Source organism: Talpa europaea, assembly GCF_964194135.1.
Source record: "Talpa europaea genome assembly, chromosome: 4".
Classification (NCBI taxonomy): domain Eukaryota; kingdom Metazoa; phylum Chordata; class Mammalia; order Eulipotyphla; family Talpidae; genus Talpa; species Talpa europaea.
The window spans coordinates 68,304,410-68,320,597 of NC_140070.1; the positions used below are offsets into that span (position 1 = coordinate 68,304,410).

At 35.8% G+C, this 16,188-nt stretch overlaps 1 protein-coding gene across 1 annotated transcript in view; it reads right to left on the reverse strand.

Annotated features, from left to right (window-relative positions):
* Positions 1–16,188, reverse strand: part of WDR49 (WD repeat domain 49) — a gene marked incomplete at its 5' end in the record, with an annotated part of 188,426 nt that overhangs the window by 130,932 nt on the left and 41,306 nt on the right. The window contains 2 exons of the mRNA XM_084232625.1: positions 8,692–8,866; positions 10,374–10,550. Of these exons, the coding sequence (XP_084088751.1) occupies positions 8,692–8,866; positions 10,374–10,550 (352 nt within the window). The remainder of the gene's footprint in view (positions 1–8,691; positions 8,867–10,373; positions 10,551–16,188) is intronic.

The following is a 16,188-nucleotide window of genomic DNA, read 5'->3' on the forward strand; positions in this document are numbered from 1 at the left end:
AAAAAAATGCATTACAAGGGACAGGTGGTGACAAAATACACATGTGGGAAGTAGAAGGTAAATTCCACAATTTAAAGTTAAAAGAGGACTAATATAACTCCTGCATCTTTCTGATGAAGGAATAGATCCCACACAGGTTTAATGATTTGATTGAAGTCAGGAGTTGCTTTTTGTCAAATTCATGACCGGAGCCAAGTATTCTGTCTCTGAGTTTAGTAGTTTAAAGTTATGTAACATTGGGGCCTCCCCAGTGGCGCAGCGGTTGAGCTCTGTGTTGCAAAGCTGCCCGAGGCCGCTGCAGCGCCGGTTCGATCCCCGGCTGCTCCCCGGCCACCAGAGGAGGGTCACATGGCGCGTAGACCTCTCCTGCCGCCCGCTGCTCCCCTCAGCAGTGTACCTTGGTCCTACTGCCTGCTCTGCTCCCCGCTCTGGCTCTAGTGAATTCTCTCACGCTCCCGCGCTTCTGACTGTACCCAGTGCTTGTATAAATCAATCAATCAATCAATCTTGTCGAAATAAAATAAATAAATAAATCTTTAAAAAAATAAAGTTTTGTAACACGAAATATTAAAAATACAAACTAGACAGTATCGTTTGGCAAAACCAAAGTATAAATTTAAATTCCAGGACCTGATCCCTTGAGCACTGAAACAGAGCTTCTCAAATTTTTATATGGACATCAATCACCTGGACACCGCGGTGTTAAAATGCAGATTCTCTTTCAGGAATCCTAAGATTCTGTATTTCTAACAGTTCCACCCTGTTGCTGTTAATGTTCTCATAGGACCACAGTTTAAGTAGCAAGACACTAAAATGCCTACTGCCATCATCTTATACTCTAGAGAATAAATCTATAGTTCTTAAAATTTGGAAGAGAAGTAATCACCTCAGCCTAGATGAGTCCTTTGAATTTCACTGGGGATCAATTAATTTCTGGGGCAGAGGGCCCCTCATCATCTGGTACACCATTGCTGCTGCACTACTGCAAGTATTAACAGTATAAAATCTCATGACAAGTGGTCTTATCAGGATGCCACCTCACAGAAAATATTCCTTTGTTTATAGAAAATGATAAGGGTAATTTAACTTAACAGTGAAGCAATATTATGAGAGCTTAGAAAAATACAATGTAATATACAATTATATCTTCAAATCCATGGAAATTCCATAATACCATTACAGTGCAATCAAAATAAATTCCCAGAAAATTACTTTGTCATATGTTCCCCTACAAGCAAGCCTCATATTAGTTTTGAGACTATAAAAAAAGACACATAAAGAAGTGCATCTTCTCTGGTATTCAAAGTATTGCTTTATGATTTGAATCTGCAGGTTACCAAGTGACATTTATGGACTAGTAGTGTTACATATTGGCGGCTTGACAATTCATACTTTATTTCTAAGCCAATCCATAACATATTTCTGATTAAATTGTAGAGTGCAGAGCTCCTGAGAATGTCAGAGAGAAAGGTGATCGTAAACTCATTTCCTTAAAATCAAATTATATGGTGAACAAAATTGTTTTTCCTCACTCCTTGAAGAGGGTAAAGGAAATGATAAGTTATGATGGAAAAGATTTTAAAATTTGAAGCTAAGGAATGGAATGAGATGATAAAATAAATAATTTGTTTGTAATATTCTCAGTGAGCTTAGAGATTGGTAGATGGAAGTATTTTTAACTACTTTTAAGTAATAGTTTGAGGGATAAAATGACAGTTTATCATGTCTATCCTTAAGATCTGGCTTTCAACTTTCCCACTCTCCACCACTTTGTCATTTTAAAAAAAGGTATTACAAGGTAAACTACATCAAATCCATGGAATCATGGGTACTGTCAAATTAAATAACTCTATGTAATGGCAAGTGGCTAATGTGGAAAGAGTGATTTGAAAATGAAAAGTGATACCTAAAAACTAAGTAAGTATTTCTATTAAATTCACTTAGAGAAATATAAAACAAGGCCATATTTTATCATTTGCCAACAGAGAAAAGCAATAGCAGAGTAGAAAATTGGGCAATTTCTACGTAGGAATTCTTATTATCATTTTTTAGGCTTTTCCTTTCTGAGTCATGTGCCTTTGGAAAACACCCTACCTTGAACTTTGTTTGATGTTCTCATATTTCAGGTGACAGTCAAGCCCATTTCCTTATTTTCAGTCACCATTTCCTTATTATTTTAAAGTGGCATCCCAGTCTTTGAGACTACCACCGAACTCTCTATATTCTGAGTAACTCTTATTCCAAAGAGGGAAGAAAAGAAAGAATACCTATTCCATTTTAAAAAATCAAAATGCATCTAGTTTTGAATTATTAAGCACTTTAAAAATTAATAATGCAATTAATATAATGGCTTAGCAAACTGCTGATTAAGCCCATATTCTTGATACACACTGATATTTGCTCTATGATTCTTCTATCATTCTATAGACAAAGCTGCCAGAAATGACCACTTTCTTCAAACGCAGACCAGTGTCTCACAGCTTATTTCAGCTGCTTTCATAGACAGAGCAGCTTACTGGCAGGAAAGGAGGCCATGTTCCTGCTAATTCAGTAAGTGGTGTGCCATCTTTCTGTCTGGATACTGATTGAGATGCAAGGAAGTGAAACAACACACAAGCAAGACACTAAATCTCGTTTCCATTCTAAGTAGACCTGATCAATTAAGAACCTCCTAGTGTGTGTGCATTCTAAGTTTTTCAGCACACTTCCATCAATCAGAGAAGCAATAGTGATTTTGTTATCACTTCAAGCTATTCTGTACAATCTCTTAGCCACGGACAAAGAAAGGTGAAAAACACCTTTCAACATAATAAAAAAAAAAATCAATGCTTGTTTTTCAGTGTGGGCAATTTAGATCTCACTCTTTAAATAGCTGTGCTTCCAATGTATGGTTTTTAAAGATATTGTCTCTATGAGAAGCAATTAGCTAGGACCAAAAACAAAAAAAATGGGAAAATTCTCTGAAATACAAGATATTTATGTCTTGCTGTTGCCCAAAATCGCTGTATTTTCTGTACAAGCATTTCAGAATGCAATTATTTTTCCATTAGAATATGACGCAGAACCACTCAGACAAAACGAAAAGTTTCTCCTTCGAAGTTTTAAACAAGATGTCTGAACCTTATCTTAAAGCAGTAAGCTAATATTCTTATGTCTGAGACTGTATTTCCTTTGACATTTCATTTTACAGATATTTTATACTTAACTTCAGTAAAACATTATTATATTTGTCCACGTATTTCTTTCATCAATTGTATATTCCCTGTACACTGAGAAGAAAATAAAAAAAAAAATTCTTGAGGAGTGTAAGGAGTATCAATCTATGTTTCTCTTTGGAAAAAGAGCATTGAATGAAAACAGGCATTGATCCAGAGAAAGTAATATTTGGAGACCAACGATCATGATCATTATTAAGCCCACCACCCTATCTTTGACTTTAGCCTGTCTTTATCCTCCCTACCTCCTCATCTCAGCCTTCCTCCCAACCCCTTTAATTGAATTAACTGAGTTGCAAATAAACAAACAAAAAATACTTGCATTTATGTTTCTAATCTCTGTTGCAAAATCTGGGAAAAGTCATGTTAGTTAGGACTAAAGAAGGTCTCCCTTTCAGTACTTAAGCTTCAAATTTAAAATGTGAAAAAGACAATCTTTTATAAATACTTCATATTTTATCTTTTTTGGAGTTATCGTCTACTGCATTTTCCTCAAAACTCACTCATATATTATTTAAATATAAATTATTTGAAATAGATGTATCTTATTACAACAACTTTCTTTTAAAATTAAATAAGATTTTATTAAATCAAAAAATACTTCAAAGATATTTGTCAAGATTACTTTAGATATCTTTTTTCTTGAAATATTTTCAATAACATTTATTCAATGGTTTATTTCATTCAGGTTGCTCTGAAAAAATATAGAGACTGGGTGACTGAAACAAATACTTATTTCTCAGGGTTATGGAAGCTGGAAGTCCAAAATCAAGGTACCTACAACTTCCATGTCTGTTAAGGTTCTACTTCCTGGTTCAAAGATGATCTTCTCTTTACTTATCTTCACATGAGGAAGAAATGAATTCTCTCTAAGGTATCTTTTATAAGGCAGTAATCTCATCACAGCCATACTAGTCTCACCCTCAAGACCTGTTGATCTACCATAGGCATCAATTCCTAATACCATCATCATATTGGGTGGTTAAGATTTCAACATATGAATGGTAGAAACATTCAGTTCATAACATTCTGCCTCTGCATCTGCCCAAATTCATGTCCTCCTCATACATAAACATACCCCAAAAATCCTAAAAGTCTTAACTCATTTCAGCATCCATTTGAAAGTCTGCATTTAAAGTCTTATCTAAACCACATCTGAATCATGTGGGTAAGGTTTGGATTAAAATTCATCCTGTGGAAAATTCCTCCTGAAACTGTCAACTCTTGTTTCAAAAGAGAGAAATAAGAAAGATGAATTGGGTAATAAGCACCAAGTAAATAGAAATCTCCATTAAACCTTATAGCTCAAAAAAATCTTCTCTGACTTGATCTACCTTCCAGACCCACAGGGATGGCAATCTCACCCACATGACTGGGCAGAGTGCCATCATTACTATGGCAGTGACCTACCCATGCTATATCTCTCAGAGTTCACCCCATCATGACAAGACTCTCCTGGGTGCAGCCCAAGTCACAGCTCACTGTAGGACACCCACCCCAGAGGCTCGAGGCAGAACATACTGACCCACCTGAACCAGAGAGTCAACTCCATCTGTAAAATTGTTCTGCAATATCACAGAAGAAAATACCCACAGACTTGAACATGTGGAAATGAAATCTAACTTATCTAGACCACAGTAGATTTTAAGGGAAAAAAAAAAAGATGACAGTCAAACAGCTAACATATATATATATATGTTAGCTGTTTGACTGTCGTATATAAAATGGGAATGCCAGAAAAAATAGAAAGGGAGACAGAAAACTTTGGGAAAAATAACAATAGAAAAATTACCAAATTTAATGAAAGCTATAGATCCACATATTAAAATATCTCAATGAATTCCATATAATATAGACACAAACAGCACTCCAGTAAACAAAAACTAAAACAGCTAACATATATATATATATATATATATATATATATATATATATATAATGGGAATGCCAGAAAAAATAGAAAGGGAGACAGAAAACTTTGGGAAAAATAACAATAGAAAAATTACCAAATTTAATGAAAGCTATAGATCCACATATTAAAATATCTCAATGAATTCCATATAATATAGACACAAACAGCACTCCAGTAAACAATCAAATTCTTTAAAATCAGTAAGAAGGCAGAACCATAAAAAATACTGAAGGACATATTGGCCACCGTAAGAAGTTTGCTTTAACTTTCAGACTATATATAAATATGATTTTTCACATGAGGCATCCAAATTTCCTTTTGGGATTGGGAGGATTATGACAAGTAGGACCAAAATTTTGTTGTAGGTAAAGAAATTTGTAGGATTGGCTCATAGATTGAGCAGTATCTGGAGGCAAGATTTTAAAGAATTCAGGAACAAAGTCAGAATTGAAAACCTTTCAAATCACGCAAGGAATAGTTTATCTAAATTAGAAGGATGAAGAGGCAAAATAAGGAGTTTGGCAAAGGTAAGAGAAGTTTCCGGAACAACACTGGCAAGAAAGACAGTTCTTCGGTAGCAGGATCTGGAGTATCTCAGAATAAAGAATCCTTCAGATTTAGCCAACATCTGGAAAGAGTCTGAGCTTTGGGCCCTGGAGAGCATCTGTGATCTGCAAACAGAACATCCCCCACCTGGAAACCAGTTTTTGTAAGACATTAAAAAATAGATAATAATTTTCAGACTTCAAATCCTGAAGAGTTCTGCTCCTCTTTCAAAATGTTGCTTGTTTCTCTCCTTGCTGTATCATTTGCATTTGCTCATGATCAAAAACCATTACTGACTGCAATTTCCTTCTTTTTCTTCCAACCCATGCTGAACAGAACTACCAAATAAAGAACTACCAAATAAACCCTTCCTAATTGTTGCCTTCACCAATTCTGTTCCAGTTACATCAAACACCTTCAATGCTTCACTCTCATTTTCCACCAAACATGAACTTGACCTGATGACCAAGATCTGCTAGCTTATAGTTCCTATTAGACTTACTCACTTTTATTTCCTTAATACTCAGACTCTGATTCATTCATGTTTATCTTTCCCTCCATCATTATTATATCTGCTTCTATAATTTTACTCATGTTCTCCTTGCTTTCTCTTTTTCCCTATATGTATTCATCCTTCAAGTACCACCAACCACACTTAAAGGCTTTCCTTTTGTTTTCATCCTGCTCAAGAATTACTATAGGGGGCCTCCCCGGTGGCGCAGAGGTTGAGCGCTGGGTTGCGAAGCTGCCCGTGGCCTCTTCAGCGCCGGTTCGATCCCCGGCTGCTCCCCGGCCACCAGAGGAGGGTCCCACATAGCGCGCAGACCTCTCCTGCCGCCCGCTGCTCCCCTCAGCAGTGTACCTCGGTCCTTCTGCCTGGTCTGCTCCCTGCTCTGGCTCTGGTGAATTCTCTCGCCCTCCCCACGCTTCTGACTGTACCCAGTGCTTGTATAAATAAACAAATACATAAATTAAAAAAAAAAAGTATAGTTCCCCCTTTTAAAAAAAAAAAGAATTACTATAGGAGTTAAAATCTTTGATAGTTAATTTTCAGAACAATTATACAATGTTTGTATTAATCTCTAATTCTCATTCATATATTAAGTTTATTGAGGATTAAGACTATAATTTTTCTTCTATGTCTCTCATACCAAAGAGAGCTTTAAAGCACAAAAAGATAAACAATTGTTGATGTATTGACCCATCAAGTCCACAATTTAAATAAATCGGTTACATAATTTTTCAGCTGTTCTTCTGAAGATTATCCCTTGATTACAATGAATTTGATTCAAAAAGCTAAGAAGCATGTAACCCAAATTAGAGCGCTAACTTCCCTTATATTTACATACATAAAACTTTTCTATAGCCAGTTTTTAATTGCAAATATTTAGAAGCCAGACTCTGACATTTGATTCCTTAGGTGATAAACATCATTGCTGTTGATGATATCAAAGTTCCTATGGTTTTTGTTGGTACATGATGGAACCCCAGATCAGAATGATACAGAAGCATGATGACAGTGAGTACACAGTGACCTAGAGAAAAATCCTTGTTCAGCAACTTAACAGAGAAATGTTCATCAATAGGTTATTACAAAGCATGGTTTGTTTTTGAGAGGTTTAAATTAAATTGTGACAAGGTCTATAGTGATAACATTTCATTCTCTTTTGATTGTGAAAAGAGCACTTAGATACACTCAAATTAAAAAACACAAGTTCAATTCAAAAATTTTACTGGTTATATTCTCAATCTTTTAAAAAAACAAAACTGTGTTAGTTATTTCCTTGTACATATCCACGTTAGTTTAAGGTCATGGAATTCAAATAATAGACTATACTTTAAGGAATCAGCAATAAGTAGATTTCAAGGACTATTGCATTGGTACTATAATCTAATCTTTGGTTTAGCTATGAAAAATTCATGCTTGTTTGACATCACTGCCAATTTCCATTCAGTTTGGTTTTTATACTGTGATTCCTCTTTCTGTATTATAAAAATGTAAAACACAATTTTGTGCTGACCACACATAGTGGATGACCAAAAGGCATCTTCCTTTGTTTTAAAGCGTTCTAGAATTATGAATCAGTAGAAGCATCAAAGATATGGTATGAATTATATAGAAGGAAAAATGCAGAATCTACAGTCATTGTGTAGGATATTCTGGTGCTGGAATTAAGTGAGTTCCAGCCTCCTGAAGCTAGAGGGTAAGATACCAGAAAAGTCAACAATTGGACCATTTGAACTGTATTTTCTTCAATGTATATTAGGGATATACCTACAATAAACAGTGAATGAGACTGCAAATGCTAATTCCTCTCAGTGGGTATTCTTTAATGTAGCAATTTAAAAAATGAAAAAAAAAATCACCAAATTCCTAAGTGTCTTGACCAAAGGAGGTATCAGAGCAAATGTTGTACATTTGAATCTTGAATAATCAGATGCAAATTTTGTAAAGATCAGGCATATTGTGAAACTAATTAACTCATTGGTGACTAGGTTTTAAGAAAATTCTGTTTTTCTATAGATGCTATTGTACAGCAAAACCTTATCACACAGAACTGCTGCTGAAGTACTCTAGATCAGGGAAGAGGGAGCAAGAGAGAGAACCTCATTTTGAAATCAGTCAAATTAATGTACTTCTCATGAGACTATAAAGAAAACAAAGGAGTGGTTTGCAGGAACTTGTTAAATTCTTTTGTTAAGCAGCCCTGAATGGGACTAGATGAGATTAGTGAGGATCAGAGTTGGGTTGAAGTTAAATGATACGTGACAATTTTCTCTTTCCTCTTGAGATTCCTTAAGTGCACATTTCACCTGACTTAATTGTATGAGTCATAAATTTTAGAAAGAACTAATTCTCACTAGTGTAGAGAGAATAGAAGAGTCCAGACAAAAATCTCCAGAGAGCCAATTATTGGTTTCTAGACTTGAACATTTTTGTAAGAGATTTTCATCAAAGAACATGAATGTGGAAGTCGAAGGGGATGATTTTCTTTCCTGACTGTTCAGATTCAGTACCTTGCCTGACCCAATCTCCACAATGAAGTGTGTGCTCTACTGTATGACAACATTTGTGATATCCAGAGAGCAGCTCTGTCCAGTTAATGGTCACGGTGGCTTCTTCATCTTCACAAGTACTAGCAGGACGCTCAAAGAGGGAAATCAAGGCTGTTGTGAAGGCAATTGCTTGAACCTTGAGAGGGATAGAAAGAAAATCACACATGGGCAGGGTAATTATTATAAGACAATTCTATGTACCTTAAAATTAATACAGAATAGATACTGAATTAATATTAATTTCTTTAATATTACTGAAGGATGCAGTTACACTAAAAGATAAAACAACTACAAGATTTAAAAAGCAGTTTACCAAAGGCAGTTCATTATTTGCTATTATTATATATTTGACACTAAAAACAGTAAGAATGTCCAGTTTTCACAATTATTAAAGGAGATTGATTGTTCAAATTAGACTACTGCAGAGTTCAGAGAACCACATAAATACTATTGTCATTCAGTAAGTAATCATTTCTCCTAGGTCAGAAGGTATTTAATAGGAAGACAGAAGTCATCATAGTCGATGTCTGGGTCTCAGTGCTACCCTCTCTAAAGATAGCACCTCTAAAACCTCTGTCTCTTCTGTAACAGAGTGGCCCTCAGGGAAAGAGGCGATTTCAGTTTCCTTCCCCACTGCCAAGGATGGGTGGATTTGAGCAGGGAGGAAAGGCTAGAGAGGAAACTGGAGAAGGGAGAAAGAAAGTTGGGGAGCAAGAAGGAGACCTGGAGGAGGCACATGGAGCAGAGAGACATGTGAAGAAGCTGAACTTTTTTCTTGGCCTGTGACTAGTTGAAATGGTCGTGAGTGAGAGACCCGTGGGAAGGTTAACAATGGCAGCTTTTATCTTAATTTCAATTTTGCTCCTTCTGTCCCAGATGTGCTGGACCCTTTTTTGCCCCTTTCCTATGGGTCCTCAACAGGGGTTACCTTAGACTGGAGGCAGGCTTCTGGGCCCCAGGGGCCCTGGTTTGGGCCAACTCTGTTTGTCTTCACATTAACTCACAAGGGGATGGGGCTCTGGATACTGGGTTTGGAAACTAAATAGTTATATATATTCTTTTCCTTCTCATCCCTTTATTGCACACTAGTTGTATTAAAGTTCCTTTCCACTACAGGTCTTACTCACTAGCGTATGTCTGTCTTGATTTTGCAGGTGGCAAAACATATTAAGAGCATGCAGGTTTGGGGGTTCTGAGGTGCCCCTCACCCTGTTCTGTAACACTTCATTACATGATACAAGAAATAACACTTCCCAGGAAACTGGTACTGAGAAGCTGAAACTGTGTGAATGAAAATCCAAAAAAAAATAATTGTAAAGATATGTGGAGAGATAATTTTAGATACTTATAATTAAGTGTTTATGAGTATTAAGTTCTAACAGATTTAGCATCCTATGGAGTAAAAATTAGTAAAGTCTTTTGTCTTCTGAACAGGCAAACAAAAATCACAAGACTGGCTTTTATAAGCATGAAGGGAAATTATGACCTAATTCATCTTTTCCATGTCCAACATGTGTGACCTTTTAATCTATATTTTAGTTAAATTATCAATAGTAGATCACTACATTGCATTCAATTTCTGCTTTGAGATAGAATTTGCTGATTAAGTCTATATTTTAAATTTTAATCCTTCTCTCACTTACCTTTCCTTTTATGTCCCCAAAAGATAGAATTGATTCATTGGCATCAAGAGGGTCATACCAATAATCCATGCAAATTGGTGTTCCTCTCAGGCCTTGGAGTTTATATTGACAAGAAAATTCTCCTTTGGACAGCAAATCATAGAAACAAATCTCTTTACTTGTAAAAGCCACTGCTATCTAAAGAAAATCAAAAAGCATTTCTGAGGGACTTAGTGAATCAATATATCAAGAGACATGCAAATCCTAGAACCAAATCAGAAATTGCTCCCCCTGATGGTCTTAACAGTTTATAGAAGTACAGCACAGTGCTTTATTCTGACTTTGAGATCTAGCCAAGACATCACATTAATGTCATTTGAACACACTTCTTTTCCTATTCCCATTTCACATATCCCTCAATTTCTATCCATAGCAAACTAATCACATAGGAAAGACAAAGACACAAAAAGCTACAATGTCAGACAGTCATAACAAATTTTAAAATGCAATCAGAAACTTTCAAATATCAATTGATTAATTGCAAATAGTCTTCTTAAGTCATACAAAAGCCTGAAAGTCATTTTTAAAAAGATATATTTGTTGATAATTTAGCTAGACTAATTCAGAAAGAGAGAGCATACACATTACTAACATCAGAAATTTAAAAAATGTGGGTATTACTATCAACCTTACAGAAATAAGAAAGGATTACAAAAGAATGCCAACAAATCAGATATCCTAGATGAAATTATCAAATACTTAGAAACACAAAAATTACCCAATTCAAAAAAAAACAAACAAACAAACAAACAAACAGAAAAACCCCAGCAGAAATATAACATAAAAAAAGTGAATTAGTAAGCAAAGCAAAATCCCACAGGGCCTCCCTTGGTGGCGCAGGCAGTTGAGTACAGTGCTGCAAATCTGTCCACAGCCACAGCAGCGCAGGTTCAATTCCCGGCCGGCCGGGTGAGGTCTCTCATAGCGCAGCAGACCTCTCCTGTCTCACCCGCTGCTCCCCTCAGCCATGTGTTTCAGTCAATCTACCTGTTCTGTTCCCCACTCTGTCTCAGGTGAATCCTCTCACCCTCCCGCACCTCTGACCTGTACCCCAGTTCTTGTATAAAAATAAATAAAAATCTTTAAAAAAAAATAGAAATGGAAGGAATGGTTTCCAAATCATTTTATGAGGCTAGGACATTACAAGAGAAATGTATATCAACATCACAAGTGAATGTAGATGTAAAAATCATAAATTAAATGCTAGCAAAGAGTATTCAGCAATTGAAAAACAATAACATACCATGACCATGTGATATTTCTATCAAGAAAACAAGGTTAGCTTACCATACATATATCATTAATGTAATAAGTCATATTAATAAAGAACATTATGATTATGTCAGCAGATATGAAAAGGCATTTGACAAAATCCAATACATTTTCTTGATAAAATACTCAACAAATTAGAAATAGAAGTGAACATCTTCTGTCTGAAGAAGATCTATACCAAAAACCCACAACTATATCATACTTAGTGCTAAAAAAGGTATATATTCTCCTTAGCTTCAGGAAGAAGACAAGGATGGTCACTCTCACCATTTCTATGCAACATTGTACTGGAATTTCTAGACAGGAAAATTAGAAAAGAATAAAGAGATATAAAGAATAAAGAAGGATATAATAAAGAAATATAGAATAAAGAAAGATATCCATACTGGAAAGGAAGAAAAACATGATCTTATAAAATTAGAATTACTAAGGAATGACAATAAAAAGCAACTAAAACTAACAAACGTAGGCCCCAAAGTTGCAGGATATAAGATTACTTTTTAAAATTCTATTGTATGCATACACACTAGCAATGAACAATCTGAAAATGAAATCATCAATTATCAAAGATAGTGTTAGAATGAAAAGACAAAACGCAGACTGGGATACAATATTATCAAGTGTCCATCTGATAAAATGCATAAACTCAGCATGAAGAACTCTCAAACCTTAATAATTACAAAATACACAATATAGAAAAATGAACAAAAGATTTGAATAGACATTTACAAAGAAGATATAAGAGTAGCAAATCAGCATGTGAAAATATACTCAACATTATTAATCAGGGAAATGTGAGTTAAAACCACAATAAGATAAAATTACAAACTTACTAAAAATGGCTTAAATTAATACCACAAAAGCTTGATAATATCAGGTGCCATAGGTGCTATATCTATATAATGGAACACTGAGTAAAACGATAGACTGCTGATATATCCAACATGAGTGAATCTCAGAATAATTGTGCCAAGTTAAAGAAATCAGACTAAAAGAATATCTACTACATGATGCTGATTGTATAAATATCTAGAAAATGCAAACCAATCTATCATGTGAGAAAACTTACCAGGAGTTGCCCAATAGGAAGAGATGGGAGTAGTTTAAGGGAGAATTATAAAATAGGACAAGGAAACTTTTGAGGGTGATGAATATATCCATTATCTTTATTGTATTGTTGACTTTTCACAGATGTATACATGCATTAAAATCTATCTTTATTCTTCAATATGTACACTGTACTGTGCAATCTAAGTTTGACATTTCAATAAAAGTTGTAGTGTGGGGCCTCCCCTGGTGGCACAGCGGTTGAGCACTGGGTTGTGAAGCTGCCCACAGCCTCTGCAGCGCCGATTCGACCCCCAGCCACCGGCGGGGGTCCCACAAGGCACAGCAGACCTCTCCTGTCATGCCCGCTGCCCCCCTCAGCACTGTACTTCATCTGTCTGCCTGTTCTGCTCCCCGCTCTGGCTCTGGTGAATTCTCTCACCCTCTCGTGCTTCTGACTGTACCCAGTGCTTGTATAAATAAATAAATAAATCTTTAAAAAAAAAAGTTGTAGTGTGTTTTGTATAAGCTCAATAAGGCCACTAAAAAGGCAGGAGAGCAATATTCTTTAAACTTTTATGATGAATAAGGACAAAGGAAAGGCCAAAATTTAGTGACAAGTCCTGGAAAGAAAAGTACAACACAATCACAATATAATATTGCAACACAAGCATTACATGATAAGAACAGAATACTGCAAACATCTTTTTTTTTTAAATCTAGACTAGAACTATCTTTTAATACATACATATTTACACTAAAACTAGATCCTGAGCAAGAAAGAACTGGATATGATATTGTAGGAAAAATGAGTTATAATTCAGGCATTTTTCCACCTTCCAAATGACAGCCCCTAAACTTGATATTTATGAGTTATGTTTTCCACCTTTCCAACATCCAGCAAACAACATTCAATACAGCATTCAATACATTTCCATGATGATTAATAATGTTGAGTATATTTTCATGTGCTGATTTGTTACCCTTATACTTCTTTGTAAGTATTTGCTCAAATCTTTTGCCCATTTTTTATTGTGTGTTATTTTTGTAATTACTAAGTTTTGAGAGTTCTTTATTTTAGGTTTCTACACTTACCAGATGGGTACCTCACAATATTGTATTTGAATTCACAATAATGTATCACTTGTTTGTCTCTGGGCACTTAACAGTACAAAGGAGCTAGGAGGCTCAGTTGCTATTTCACCTTTAGGTCTGTCACCCCGCCTGCCTGTGTATCTGGTCCCATACTTCAGCATTAAAAGCATGTCAGATATACCAAATACTCCAAGGTTCTTTTTCCACCTGCCTGAATCAACAGTGAACCTGCCTGGCCTGAGAGGGTTGTACAATGGATGTCAACTGCTACCATGGAGTCAACAAAGATTGAAGCACAGGCTCTGAAGTCAGACTGCCTCAGTTCACAAACTTTGTCTATAATGATTACACCTTGTGTGACCCCAGGCAAATTACACAATCTTTATCTGTCCTATCTCCCATCCTGTGTAGGAGTAATATATACTTCATGCTGATCTTGAGAGGATTATTTGAGCAGGGTGTGCACATAGGGAGTTAAAGATGATAATGATAAATCTTTATGGTTTCACGCAGTGGAGCATACTAGTTCCTACTAAAAAGAATCCGACACTTTGAAGAAATGGCTATTTTGAGTCTGGCACAGTAAATATACAAAAAGATAGTGGAACATCTTGTCATACCTGGAAGCAAAGAAACTTTCAAAGACTGTTAGGATGATATCCAAAAGGACTCAGAAGCTGACTTGTATTAGTTACCACTGTACAGCTCTGGGGATAGGATGATAACTCAGTGGGCAGAAACAAATCAAATTTGTTTAAACCCATGAATTTGTAATGATATTGATAACAATAATAACAGTACTCATTTTTCATCTTCAGAAGATGAACAATAGTTCATTATTTTGAGTACTGGTAAATAAACATAAATAATTAGGCATTTTTCCCACCCTTGTTAAATATTTTGTACTCCATGATAACTAAATCATTGAGAAGGAGAATTTCTTTTTATAAAGCTATTCCAACTTACAAAATAAGAGGGAATGATATCATTATCTTCCAATCCCTAATAAAGCAATGGATCTTAGAATAATCAGCAGTTATTGTAAACACACCAACAAGAAAAATAAACAGGTGTTCTGAGTCTCCTGATTGAGAGACACCCATTCCAAAGCCAATTAGACTGAAACACACCAAGATTTTAAACTTGAGTACCTACCATACTGGAAATACAAGGAGCAAGAAGAGGACAAGATGGGAAAAAAAATAACCTTATGTAAATTCAAACTGCACAATTCAAAAAGACTAGTTTCTTTAACAAAATCATCAAAAGCAACAAAAATGTAAAATGCACCAATAAAGAAGAGGAGGAGGAAAACACATAGGTCATTCACAATGTTTGAACCTTATTTAGTTCTTGATTAAAACAAACTAGCAAATAAACAAATACAATTAAATTATTTCAAAAATGATAAGGAAATATATAAATGACTGGGTAGTTGATATTAAGGAATTATTGCTCTTAATATTAAATGTGATAGTAGTGTTATAGTTATATTTTAAAAAGATACTTTTTAGAAATACTGAAATACAGTTAAATTGTTGGGTGTTTTTTATCTCAATATAGTGGAGGCACAGCTGAAAGATTAGCTGTAAATTGGGAAGGTTAAAGGCGGATATTGGTTCTTTTCATTATTGGTATTATATGATTTTATTTATCTGGGTTACATTTTTTTCTTTTCCATATGTGTACATATTCCTCTCACCCTCTACCAAACCACCTGTGCCAATAGCCCACCTGCTCCCTCTCCCACCCTTGCCCTTCCTCCATGTTCCCTCTGGCAATCATTAAATCGTTAAGCCCCAGATTTATTCCTGTTATTTTTTGCCTATGTATATTTTCTGGTTATTTATAATTGACAGATGAGTGAAACGATCTGATAGCTTTCACTTTCTGACTTAGTTCACTTAAAATATAGATATTGGTTGTGGGGTAAATGATTGTCAGGTTTTTCTGCCCTCCTACCATGGATCCCTGCAGTCCTGAATGCATGCCTGATGGCGGGCACCTGGAGTGGGGTGTGAGCATATATAGGTGGGTACACTTGGGATGAGAGACTGGGCTCATATAGGGTGGCATTAGGGGACACCAGCGGAACAGAACCGCAAGGAGAAGAAGCGAGAGAGCGAAACGGAACCAGAAAGAGAAGGAGACCACGAGAGAACTTCAGAGAGCACAGGAAGAGTGAAGACTTGTTGGGCGCTGGGAGGCCTGCCAGCAACCCTGCCTGCCGTGTACCTGGCAGAATCGCAATAAAACCTGAAAAAGTCACTGAGGGCTCCAGGACTCCTCCTTCACCCGCCTGCTCAGATCATAGAGATCCTGCTCGGTGCCTTCCCCGTTACATTGGTTCTTAAAATTATCT